The 13,756-nt window shown below is 39.0% G+C and overlaps 1 protein-coding gene across 2 annotated transcripts in view; it reads left to right on the forward strand.

Annotated features, from left to right (window-relative positions):
- Positions 1-13,756, forward strand: part of TRAPPC8 (trafficking protein particle complex subunit 8) — a gene marked incomplete at both ends in the record, with an annotated part of 107,634 nt that overhangs the window by 45,710 nt on the left and 48,168 nt on the right. For both annotated transcript variants that reach the window (XM_080714382.1, XM_080714383.1), the window contains 2 exons: positions 7,430-7,561; positions 12,318-12,542. In XM_080714382.1, coding sequence (XP_080570508.1) covers positions 7,430-7,561; positions 12,318-12,542 — 357 coding nt within the window. The remainder of the gene's footprint in view (positions 1-7,429; positions 7,562-12,317; positions 12,543-13,756) is intronic.

The following is a 13,756-nucleotide window of genomic DNA, read 5'->3' on the forward strand; positions in this document are numbered from 1 at the left end:
TTTTTTTTTTTTTGTGGTATTGGGGTTCCTGGAAGCCCTTCTACCTCTGGGCTACACTTCCAGACCTATTTTTACATTTTTATTTGGAAACAGGGTCTCCTAAGCCAGCGCGCGCAGCTTGCTTTGAACCTGCGCCATCCTCCTGTCTCTGCCTCCCAAGCGCGGGGATTACAAGCGTGCACCACCATGCCCGGCCATTTCTACATTTTTATCCCTAATACCTAACATTGTGCTTGGTGCATGATAAATACTGTGCAAATATTTGTTGAACAGAACCATTAATTCTTTTAAAAATATTTCTGTAGGCTATATTACTTAGGCGTGAGGGTAGTATTTAAAATGTTTAATAATGGTCTTGCATGACAAGTGACCAATAAATATGAACAGAGCAAGTATTAGGCATACGTATGCCAGCCACAAAGTATTTGGTAGAGCTCTTGAGTGTATGATGCTGTTGTAATACCTAGTCTGATCTTAGATTTAAATGTGTTTTTTCAACCTAGCAGTATCAGTGAATATAAAAGAATTCATAGTCCAAGAGCTTAAATAAATTTTATTTTCTTGCTTAAATTTCTTAGATTGCCTTTCTACTCACAAATGTGAATAAAATGTCTTAAGAACAGATTATTTTGTCTGACTTTATAGCCTTATTTTCTGTCATTCTTCCTTTTTCCAATTTTTTCTTTTCACTCTTCTTAAGTCTAGACTGTTTGCTTTGTCATGAAAGTCTAGAAAATGTGTCATTGTCATTTACTGCCTTGGTGGTGAACTGGCTGTCTGGTGCATTTCCCCAGGAGTCATATTTAGTGGCCTGTTTTGCAATATTTTTCCTACATTTCTTTGTGATAATTTGAAAGTAAAGATTGCTAGGCATAATATTATAAAATTAATATTAAATATTCTTTGTCATTGTTACCAGGGATTGATTCAATGGTGTTCTAAGCTACACTTCCAATTTTATTTTATTTTTCATTTTGAAACAGTCATACTAAGGTGCTGAGGGCCTCACTAATTGCTGAGGCTGGACTTAAACCTGTGATCCTCCTGTCTCAGCCTCACAAATACTAGAATTACAGGTGTGCACCACCACATCCAGCAATATTAAATCTTGACTGATAATTTATGTTTATCGTGCATATTTTGTTAACTAGGAGGGCTGTATTTTATATGTATATATAAAGTATACTTATATATCATATATTATACTGAGGATTGAAGCCAGGGGTGTTCTACCTTCAAGCTACACCTGTAGTCTTTCTCATTTTTTATTTTGGAACAGGTCTCGCTAGGTTGCTTAGAGCCTTACTCTGTTGTGGAGGTTGGCAGTTTTCTTGTCTCATCCGCCAAAGTACTGTGGTTGTAGGCATGTACCACTGTGCCCAGCTGAAAGGCAGTAGAGTATCACGTTTACTATCACATAAGATAGTGTATCCAAATTTGGTGCTTAAAGCTGGGTGTGATGGTGCACACTTGTAATCCCAACATTTAGGAGGCTGAGACAGGAGGATCATGGTTCAAGGACAACTTCAGCTACTTAGTGAGGCCCTTTGCAACTCAGTGTGACCCAGTTTTAAAATAAAGAATAAAAACTAGGGCTGGAGGTTTTAGCTCGAAGATAAAATGCCCCTGGGTTCTATCGCCAGTACCACAAGAAAAAGAAAAAAAAATAATAATTTGGTGCTTAAGGTATTCCTGCATGTCTGTGTTTCTGTATTGAACACATATTCTGGTCTTATAACCTTTCTTATCTTTTAATTGCATTTAAATGTGATTAATCAGTTTCTAGGCATAGTAATAGAAGGTTTTTTTTTAAAATTTCTTTAGTGTGGGAGCAGCTGTTTCTATGGGAAATTGCTTAGCTGAGAGCACATTTCCTATTAACTTTAAAAATTTTGCAAAGAAAATAATCTTAAAAACCTTAGGGCCTAGCTAGGTATGGTGGCACACTATTGTAATCCCAGCATTTGGGAGGCTGAGATAGAATATGGTCGTTTCTGGACAGCCTCAGCTACTAAGTTAGGCCCTTTGTAACTCACTGAAGACCCTGTTTCAAAATAATAAAAAGTAGGGCTGAGGGTGTAGCTCAGGGTAAAATGTCCTGGGTCTCATCCAGTACTGCAAAAAAAAAAAAAAAAAAAAAAAAAAAAAATCTTAGAACTGCCAGGCTTGGTGGCACATGCCAGTAATCCCAGTACTTGGAAGACTGAGGCAGGAGGATCGTAGATTTGAGACTAGCTTCAGCAACTTAGTGAGACCCTATTTCAATTAAAAAGGGATGGGATGCCTTAGCTACTTAGTGAGGCCCTTTGCAACTCAGTGAGACCTGGTTTCAAAATTAAGAATAAAAAATAGGGTTGGGGGTATGTATAGCTTGGAGGTAAAATGCTCCTGGGTTCTATCCCCAATACCACACACACACAAACACAAAACGGCTGTCTGGGAGTATAACTCGGTAGTAGAATGCCCCTGAGTTCAAAACCCAGTACCAACAAACAACTCTATAATCATTTATTGTTTGAAATATGTTTCCATGAAGCAGCTGTAGGTGCTGCTTTCATCAACCATTTTTTATGTAAATATTGACTGAGGCTTGTCTTAAGTCTGTTTTACGTTGCTGTAGCAGAATACTGCAGTCGAGGTAACTTGAAAGCAATTGGAGTCCATTTGGTTCCTGGTTCTGGACGCAGGAAAGCCCTAGGTCATGTCCCTGACTTTTTTTTTTTTTTTTTTTTGGTGGTACTGGGGTTCCTGGAAGCCCTTCTACCTCCGGGCTACACTCCCAGACCTATTTTTACATTTTTATTTGGAAACAGGGTCTCCTAAGCCAGTGCGCACATCTGGCTTTGAACCTGCGTGATCCTCCTTCTCTGCCTCCCAAGCGCGGGGATTACAAGCCTGTGTTACCACGCCCGGCCATGTCCCTGACTTTTGGGGAGGGTCTTTATCTTACTCCTCAGTAGGAGGCAGAAGGGCAAGAGAGGAAGTCACTTGTCTATGCCATCCTCTCTCAACCCACTCCTGTGACAGTGACCTTGCCATTGGTAAGGCCAGAGTAAGGCCAGAGCCCTTGTGATCCGACCATCCTTTATTAGACTAAAAACCCTTCTGCTAAGTGAGGATTATGTTTTCAGTACATGACCTTTGGGGAACACATTCAAACCATTACTAAGGCTTATATTTTATTTTTTCCGTAGATATCCTTATTATTTTAAGTTACTGTTGTCTTTTGAGCTTCTGTTAAAATTACCTCTTAGCTGTGGCAAAATTTTCATGTTAGAATTCTTGTTAAAGTGATATCACAAATTATTTTTCTCAGTTCCTCATATAGCATATATACGTGTTATGATATGAATTACCACTATATGAAAATTATATTCTTTAGATTGTTTAAAGCCTCTGGTTTCTGAATAAAGTCACCAATTTTTAAAAATTATTTATTTATTTATTTTTGTTGGTACTGGGGTTCCTGGAAGCCCTTCTACCTCTGGGCTACACTCCCAGACCTATTTTATACTTTTTTATTTTTGGAAACAGGGTCTCTTAAGCCAGCATGGTTGGCCTCGAACCTGCGCGATCCTTCTGTCTCCACCTCCCAAGCGCAGGGATGACAAGTGTACGCCACCACGCTCAGCAAAGTCACCAGTTTTTAAAATCCTTTGATTTCTTTTCCATCAACACTGATGACAGTTACCATTTTTTTTAGGGCCATTTAATTTTTTTTTTCAAAACTATGTTTACCACTTTGGCTGCCACTATGTAAGAGGATCTAATGAAGATTAGAGCTATAATGAAATAGAAAAGCTAACTGATTGTCATAATCTGTTGCATGTAAGAGTCAGAAAATAATTTTTTTCTTTCAGTAGTGGGGATTGGACCTGGGGACATTCTACTTAGAGCTACTCTCCCAGCCCTTTCTTTTAATTCTTTAATTTGAAACAAGGTCTCACTAAGTTGTGGAGGGCTTCACTAAGTAGCTGAGGTTGCCTGTGAACCACTGAGATTACAAGCCTGTGCTACCATGCCTGGCTGTAAGAGTCAAAATTTTGATTAATTTACATTAATATCGCAAATGGACTTCCAGATTTCTCTTGGTCACACCTTGAGTGTTTGAGAATTTTGAGGGCTAATTATGGTAGTTCTTTACTGAGTAGTTATATGTTAGAATCATCTAAAAACCATCACAGGTATCCAGGGCATTTTTTTTTTTTTTTCTATTACAATGTCCAGGATTGCTACCCTAGCCTAGTTTTGCAGTTTAATGATGCTTCCCGGGCAATTCTGTATTACATATATAAATATGTATATGTGTGTGTACATAAATGCATATGTATGCGTGCACATATATGCATGTGTATATATTTTATGCATGTGTATATATGCATGTATTTATGGTGTGTCTGTGTATGTGTACATGCTAAGAATAAACTTAAGAAACTTACAGTACTTAGGGAGAAAGTGAAACCACTAAGAAACCTAAATGAAGTTCTGAAATAGGAAATGTAGTTAGAGGAAATTACCTGATCTAAAAATAATAAAATAGTGACTAGGAAATTTTAACTGTTTAGAGTGGTAAGAACAGACACATTAAGAAAAATAACATCTCACTGGGTTAAAAAAAGAATATATTGCTGGGCGTGGTCACACATGCTTGTAATCTCGTACGTGGGAGGCTGAGACAGTAGAGTCACAGGTTCACAGCCAGACTCAGCAACTTGTAAGGCTCTCCACACTTACTGAGACTCAATAGGGCTGGGTTGTAGCAGAAATAGAATGTTGCTGGGTTCAATTCCCAGTAAACACACACACACACACACACACACACACACACACAATACACACATCAATGGAATAGAATGGGAATTAATTGATTAATTAATTAATTTAATTTTTGGTGTTGGGGATGGAACACAGGAGCATTCTACCTACGAGCTACACCCCTAGCCTTATTTCTTATTATTTTGAAACAGGGTCTCACTGAGTTGCAAAGGGCCCTCACTAAGTAGCTGAGGCTGTCTGCGAACTGCAAGCCTCCTATCTCAGCCTCCCAAATGATGGGATTACAAGTGTGTGCTACCACGCCCAGCTTAGAATGGGAATTTAAATACTGCATGTGTTTAAATACTGAATGTTAAATATTGCATAGTAGGTAAAGCTACACTATTTACTAAATGGTATTATGACATCTAACCAGCTTTTTGGGTTGGATTTCTACTTTATATATTTCATAATCATATAAAATGAAAGTATTATACATATATATAAACAGACCTTTTTTAAATCTGCGAAAATAACATTTCTTAGTTTAATGCAATATTGAAGTCATAAAACAGAGATAAGTATGCTTAACTAATAAGGGTTAAGAAACTCATACAAAAACTGGGAAATGTTTGCCAAATGCATGTCAAAAGACTAAAATTCCAAGCCTGGTGTGTTGGCACATGCTTGTAACCTCAGCATTTGGGAGGCTGAGACAGGAGGATCATGGTTCATGGACAGCCTCAGCCATCTAGCGAGGCTCTTTGCAACTCAGTGAGACCCTGTTTCAAAATAAAGACTAAAAGATTGGGCTGGGGGTATAGCTGAGAGGTAGAATACCCCTGGGTTCCATCCCCAGTGCCGCAAAAAAAAAAAAAAAAAAAAAAGACTAAAATTCCAAGCCACGTGTGGTGGCATATGCAAGGCTGGGACAGGAGGATCACAGTTTTGTGGCCAGCCTCAACAACTTAGCAAGGTTCAATCCCTAATACCACAAAAAAGAAAAAAAAACTAATAAACACACTTTATTAAAGCCTTTTTGTAGAAAATATGAAACCATATTTAATCAGTTGAAGACAGTTTTAATTATGGTATTCTTACATAATGAAATACAGTGCCAATTTAAAAAAAGGAGAGGTAGAGCTGTCTCAGAAAAATGTCCATGATATTAAGTGAATAAAGCAAGATACTGTGGTAAAAATGTAACTGTATACATTAGGGATATAATCATACACACAATGAGGACAGAGAAATGCATTTACTTTTTTCTTTAAACATTTATTCTTTCTTTCTTTTTTGTGATACTGAGGGTTGAACCCAGTGGCATTCTACATGTTATCTGTACCCTCAGTGCTATTTACTTATTTATTTTTATTTGTGGCACTGGGGATTACACCCCTAGCCCTATTTTATTTCTATTTTGAAATAGGGTCTAAGCTTAGCTGAGAGACTCACTAAGTGCTGAGGCTGGCCTTGAACTTCCAATCCTCTTGTCTTAGCCTCTCAAGTACTAGGATTTTAGGCTTGAACTACCATGTTTGATTAAAAAATATATTTTAATTATTATTTTTAAAACATTTCCTAAACATTCAAAATATAAGATCTGCCAGGTAATTCTGATATAAAAACTTGGTTAAGAACCATTTATTAATTATATATTCCTGATTTTCTACTTACTAGCTAATAAATTTTAGGATTGCTATAGAAATAGTTTATAGTAATGGTCTATAAACACTTTTTTGATGTAACTATAATTTGTTTAAATTATTTCATTTAAAGTCAATGTTTTCTGTTTTCAACTTTCCCTGGGGAAAATAATGGCAGCAGAACACATGGAAGGGCCTGGTAAGTTCAGCTGGAGCAGAGCTGAGAACCTAGAGAAGGTTCTGTGAAGGTGTTGTCAGTGCCTAGTCAGCAGCCTTCAGTACCTTCTCAGTTACTTGTAAAGTGATACTGAAAAGGTCTTGTGAGTGATGATGTAGTGTGCAGTCTTTGCAGATACTGTATTGCAAGGATCAATTGAAGTAAAAAGTAATTTGAGTTGTACTGTTTACTCATGTACAAATAGCAGGTGAAGAGAGAGTATTTGAAGGGGAAGCCTTTTAATGAAAAATAGTCATTTCGGCCCTCTCAAACAGTAGCAAAAATTGAGGATTCCTTTAAGTACAAGAAAACTATAGAGAAAAAAAAGTAGTAGATGACATTATTTCATCATCTGGCACATTCTTTTGTAGCTTCCTTTTGTCTTGGGTGAGTAGAAATGTGCTGTTGGAAATCACAAAGTAACTCCAGAAGAAACTGTGTTTTCTGGTTTATCTTTAATCAGTATCTTTATATTCCTGGTTTTTGTCCCCCCCCACCCCACCTTTTTCTATTTGAGAAGGAATTGCAGTTCTTCAAGAGATTTCTAACATGGTACATATATTTAGGCATTTAGCTTTTATGGAAAGCAAAGTATTCATGGGAAAATTTTCAGTTTTTTAAGATTTTAAAGATGAAATTTGTGCTTATTGGAAGAAAAATCTAAATTGATTCGCTCCATTACCTCTGCCCTCATAAACTATAAGTTAAATATTAAATATGCCATATATTAAGAAAGTAAATGCTTTTTAACCATTTATCTTTTTACTTTTAATTGTAAAACTAACCATTTTTTCTTTGAAACATTCCCTAGGATTCTGATCTTCGAAGTGCACTTCTTTTGGAACAGGCAGCACATTGCTTTATAAACATGAAGAGTCCCATGGTTAGAAAATATGCGTTTCATATGATACTGGCAGGCCATCGGTTTAGTAAAGCAGGACAGGTGAGCACATTTTCTTTAAAAGAAAATTTTTATTTATTTTATAATGTTTGTCACTTGTTAGTTTTTATGATTTGAGATTAATTGTAAAATCAATTTTAAGGTATTGGTAAAGGCATGATATTTGGATTTAGACAAATGTGAGTTTAAATCTTGACTTTTAAGCTGATAGGCTTGACTTTATTCCAGTTATTTAATTTCTCTGAGCCTTAGCCTTTCTCCCGTTTTGGGGTGATGGTGGTGGTATTAGGAATTGAACCCAGGATCTTTCTACCTCTGAGCTATACCCCTAGCCCTATGCTGTTTTTTATTTTGAAACAGGGTCTTTTTGAGTTGATGAGGCTGGCTCTGAACCTGAGATCCTCCTGTCCTAGCCTCCCAAGTGCTAGGATTACAGGAGTATGCCATCATGCCCTAGCTCTGTCTGTCTCTCTCTGTCTCTTTCTCTCTTTCTCTGTTTCTCCCTCACCCCTCCCCAGTAATCGAGATTGAATGTAGGTGCTTTCTACCTTTGAGCTATAGCCCCAGCCCTTTTTTTTTACTTTGAAACAGGGTCTAACTAAATTGTTGAGGATGTTGCCAAGTTGCTGAGGCTGTCCTCAAACCTGCTATCCTTCTGTTTCCTTCTCCAAGTGTTAAGATTAAAGGCACGTACCACTTCACTCAGCATGGCTCTTGTTTGTTTTTAAGGTGAAGGTTGTTTGATCTTAGGGGGTAGCAGTGATAGATGATTTATCTAGCACCAAATAATCTGCATAATGTTGTGATCTGATGTGATGGGCAAAATAAAAGAATACCAAACTCTATCACTACCAAACAATAAAACAGTGGATAAAAAGGTATATATGTGGCCAGGTGTGGTGGATTACAAGCACATGCTTGTAATCCCAGCATTTGAGAGGCTGAGATAGGAGGATCGCGGTTTGCAGACAGCCTCAACCTAGTGAGGCCCTTTGCAACTCAGTGAAACCCTGTTTCAAAATCAAGAATAAAAAATAGGGCTGGGAGTGTAGCTTGGAGGTAGAATGCCCCTGGGTTCCATCCCCAGTACCATAGCAAAAAAAAAAAAAAAGAATATATATGAATCAGACATGCCTGTAATCCTCTAGTTTGGAGGCGGAGGCAGGGAATACTGCAGATTCAAGACTAGCCTCAGCAATTTAGTGAGACTCCCTGCAATTTAGCAAGACCCTGTTTCAGAACAAAAAATGAAAAGGGCTGGGGGTGTAGCTTGGAAGTAGAATGCTCCTGAGTTCATTTACCAGTAATTAACACGCGCACACACACACACACACACACATACGTGTATATACACATTTAGGCCATACATTCAACACATAGAATATTAGCATAGACTATATATTCCTATTCAGCCCAGTGCAGCGATATAAAGAGGGATAACCATGACATAATTTCATAAGGTAGTTCAGCTGTAACCAAGACCAAGACCCTAATATATGATTCTCTATGCTTCTGCTCAGGAAATTCCCAGGTAGTTTTTCACAGAGTCATTGTTATACCCAACACCTTAGACTTCTTGTCTTTGGATGTACTTTGTTGCTTCAGAACCTCTTTCAGACTGCAGGTGTTATGTGATTTCTTCCTTTCATCCTTCCTGCCCTGCCCCCTTCTTTTGTGGTACTGGGGATTGAACCCAGAGGCATTCTCCCTCCCAAGTTATACCCCCAGCCCGATTTTATTTGGAAGCAAGGTCTCACTAAGCTGCTGAGGCCGGCTGTGAACCTGTGATCTGCCTGTCTCAGCCTCCTTGGTACTGGGATTACAAGCACATACTACCACGTCAGGCTCTGCCATCCCCTACCCGCCCCCTTTGAGAGCTGTCATGTCATGAGTTTAGAGGGAGTGGGTCCCGGCAGCTCTCTCTGAGCTCTAACAGTGCGCATCTTGGGCGGCACAGGCTGGTGCTTCCTTTCAAGCCAGACACCTTTCTCTTTGGCTCCCTCTCTCTCTGACCATTTCCCTTCCTGTGTTTCAGGAAGCCATCTCAGCTCTTAGAATGCCTGATATACTCAATGCATATATTGGTTCTCTTGGCAAAAAGCCTGTCCTTGTCAAAGCAGTGCTTGCAGCTGCTAAGTAACAATGCAGACTCTTTGTTTTTGCTGTGGTAATAATTGTGGCCACGTCCTTAATCCCTTTCAGTATCACTTTTCCTGATTTTTGTAGTCACATATATGTAGCCAAAGGAACAACTTAATTTCCCTCCCTTCCTTCCTTCCTTCCTTCCTTCCTTCCTTCCTTCCTTCCTTCCTTCCTTCTTTTTTTTGTGGTACTGGGCTCCTGGAAACCCTTCTATCTCTCGGCTACACTCCCAGACCTATGTTTTTATTTGGAAACAGGGTCTCTCTCTCTCTCTCTCTTTTTTTTTTTTTTTTTTTTGGTGGTATTGGGGTTTCTGGAAATGCTTTTACCTCTGGGCTACACTCCCAGACTATTTTATGTTTTTTATTTGGAAACAGGGACTCTTAAGCCAGCGAGGCTGGTTTGGAACCTGTGTGATCCTCCTGTCTTCGCCTCCCAAGCCTGAGGATTACAAGCGTGCTCCACCACGCCTGGCTTTATTTATTTATTTTTTTGGGAAGTACTGGGGCATTCAACCTCCGAGCTATACCCCCAGCCCTATTTTTTATTCTTTATTTTGAAACAGGGTCTCACTAAGTTGTGGAGGGCCTCACTAAGTAGCTGAGGCTGGCCGCGAACCGTGATCCTCTGGTCTCAGCCTCCTGAATGCTGGGATTACAAGCATGCACCACCACACTCGGCTCAACAACTCGTTTTTTTCTAAAAGGCCTGGAGAACACGTACGAGGAGCCTCTCTTTCCTTTTGTGCTCTTCCTCTTGATGAGTTACTAGAAGAGGGCAGTTCCAGCCAAAAGAAGCTCTTGTTTCTTTTTCTCAAGACCAGCCTTCTACTGAATAATCTTCTTTCATCTCTCTTACTTTTACTATGGTGTTTCTAGGGATTGAACCCAGAGGCTTTCTACCTCTAAGCTTTATTTACCAGCAGCCCTTTTTTATTTTGAAACAGGGTCTTGTTAGGTTGCTGAGACTTGTCTTGAACCTGTGGTCCTCTTGTTTCAGCCTACCAGGATTGCAGGTGTGTGTCTCCATGCCCAGCCTTTTTCTAAAATCTCTTGATCCTTTTGCTGGAGCATCTTCATTCATAAGCTGGACAGTGGTGGCTGGGTGATTAGCACCTAGTGAGTCCAGAGCCAGGCTGTGGGAAAGCTGTCTCTATTCACTATCAGTGACTGAAATCTGAGCCTTTTTTCCTTTGGGAGTGTGTGTGTGTGTGTGTGTGTGTGTGTGTGTGTGTGTATTGAAACTAGGGGCATTCTATCTCTGAGCTATACTCCCAGACCTCTTTTATTTTTTATATGGAAACAAAGTCTCACTAAGTTGCTGAGAGCTTCACCAAGTTGCTGAGGTTGGCTTTGAACTTGTGATCTTTCTGTCTCAAGTACTAGGAAGCACCACCACACCTGACTGAGATTTTATTTTAATGTAAAAATATGGCAGGTTGTTTCTGGCTGTTAAAATAGCTGCCACCTACTTTACTATCTGTATTTTCCTTGTTGTCTGGGATTGAAGTAACTGCTTTGATGCTTTTGCTACTTTTCTAGTCTTCTGTAGTGTGTATGGTTAACACATATTTCCTGTCTCCCCATTTTTATTCAGCTTTTCTTTCAAACATACTGTTGAACTGGTGAAAGGATGTGGTGATCTCTACCTCTCTTAATTTGGACAGTCATATTTGTTGCCATGTTATGGTTTTACTGCAATATGATTTGGCACTTTGCACGTTTTCTGTTCAAATGAATTTCTTGTCTATCACACTAGTTTTACTCTTTTGCTGCCTCAGCGCTGCAGTAGGCCTACCGAGAGCAGAAAGTGTACCCCGGTCCTTGTAGAGGCCACTTTGAAGATGGTGGCTCCTATCGTTGGCAGAGAGCCCTCTGTGTCTCACCCAGGTAGTGCTTACTGTGCTAGAGTCCTAGCCCACTGCTCTGTCTGAACAGTGGGAGGCATTACTTCATGGTGGTCATAAAACTTGCTAGTAAGTTGTGGCTAACATGCAGGCAGGCAGGGGTCAGCATGGCCGGGCCAGTGTGTAAATATTAATACTGAAAAATAATGTAAATCTGTACTGTGTGACATGGCATATATGGTCACATAAACTCAATGCATATTTTTGGTTATAGGCAAGGGAAAAAAGTTTACAAAGTATTCATTTACTCCATAGAAAAAAGTTCTATCCTTCTAAGTAGTGTGAGATTTTTTTTTTTCATTATAATGTTAGCAGTGCCTGCCCATTTTAGATGTTGGAAACTTTTAGTTTGTTTTTTATATACCTCCCTTTTTCCAGAAGAAATTTGAAGTAGCTGAAGTCAGATTGAGAGCAGAGCACATTCCTTAGAAGTTGACCTTTTTAAGATGATGCTCCTCAGAGAAATAGGGTTGGATATTGAAACATACCAGTCTTTTTGCTCCATCTTCAGGTTCCCTACCCATAAACATGTCCATACACACTTTGGATGGCTGAGGAAATTTAATCTGTAAGAGATGACTTCATATACAGTTGTATAATTGTCAAAAGATTATCATAAATTTTAGGGTTTTTTTTCTTTATTACCCCATTCTCTGTTAAAGAATCAGTTACCAGATTATTTGTGTGTATGATTTGTTCTTTCCAATCCAGGACAGATGTGAATTATATGTTTTGTTTGTTTTCTTACAGAAAAAGCACGCTTTACGCTGCTATTGTCAAGCCATGCAAGTTTACAAAGGAAAAGGCTGGTCTCTTGCAGAGGATCACATTAACTTCACTATTGGGCGTCAGTCCTTCACTCTTAGGCAATTGGACAATGCTGTGTCTGCTTTTAGACATATTTTAATCAATGAAAGTAAACAGTCTGCTGCTCAACAAGGGGCCTTCCTTAGAGAATATCTTTATGTTTACAAGGTGAATGAATACTATTTCCAGGCATGAATATTAACATTGTTTTTTGTTTTTTGTTTGTGCTATTAAGGATGGAACCCAGGGGCCTTTTACCTCCAGGCCTATTTTACCTCAGACCTATTTTAGTTTTTGTATGGAAACAGAGTCTCACTAACTTGCAGATGACCATACTAAGTTGCTGAGGCTGGCTTTGAACCTGTGATCCTCCTGTCTCAGCTTCCCAAATACTTGGATTATAAGGGTGTGCCACCAGGCCCAGCTTTAACATTGTATTTAAATTGTTATCTTCAGCATTTTATTATACTGCTGTCTTCTAGGAGTATAATAAAGTGGTTTTATTAGCGTATGTGTAATTATCTGTCCTAATGAAGGTATGGCATGCTAGATTTCTGGGTCATAGATCTGTGTTGCATCCTTCCACGGTTTTTAAGAGTTTTAATATTTGGTAAACATTTGATTTGTGGTTGTTCTTGGACTCTTTAGAGAAAAAAATGCCACAAGCTTCCTTGACTGTTTCTTCGTTCTCTTTCTTATCGGTTCACATCCAATTTTATAAGAGTAGGTCCTCTTACCATCTTTTGGAAACATATTCCTTTTTCTTGTGAAAGGAATATTGCACTGTAGTAGGAGAACAGAAAACATAAAGCATTATTACATGGAAAAAATAGGACTATTAATAATGAGTATTGTTTCTCTTCTGCAGAAAAATAATTGCTGTTTTAGACTTATGATGATGATGGTGGTGCTGGTGGTGGTGGTGGCACTGGGAATGGAACCCAGGGGCAGTCTACCTCCAAGCTATACCCACTGCCCCTTTTTTTTTTTTCTTTTTTCAGGTCTGGGGATGGAATCCAGGGGCATTTGACCTCCAAGCTACATCCCATTCCCTGCCCTATTTTTTATTCTTTATTTTGAAACAGGGTCTTACTGAGTTACAGAGGGCCTCAACTAAGTAGCTGAGGCTGTCTGTGAACCGTTATCCTTCTGTCTCAGCCTCCTGAATGCTGGGATTATAAGCATGCGCCTCCACACCTGGCTATTTTTAATTCTTTATTTTGAAAAGAGGTTCCACTAAGTCGTGGAGGGCCTCACTAAATAGCTGAGGCTAGCTGTGAACCTTTGATCTTCCTGTCTCAGCCTCCCATGTACTAGGATTACAAGCATGCACCACTACGTTTGGCTAGATTTTATTAATTTGAAGTTATATGGGTTAGAAT

The sequence above is a fragment of the Muscardinus avellanarius genome, assembly GCF_963383645.1.
Source record: "Muscardinus avellanarius genome assembly, chromosome: 17".
In the NCBI taxonomy this organism is placed as follows: Eukaryota; Metazoa; Chordata; class Mammalia; order Rodentia; family Gliridae; genus Muscardinus; species Muscardinus avellanarius.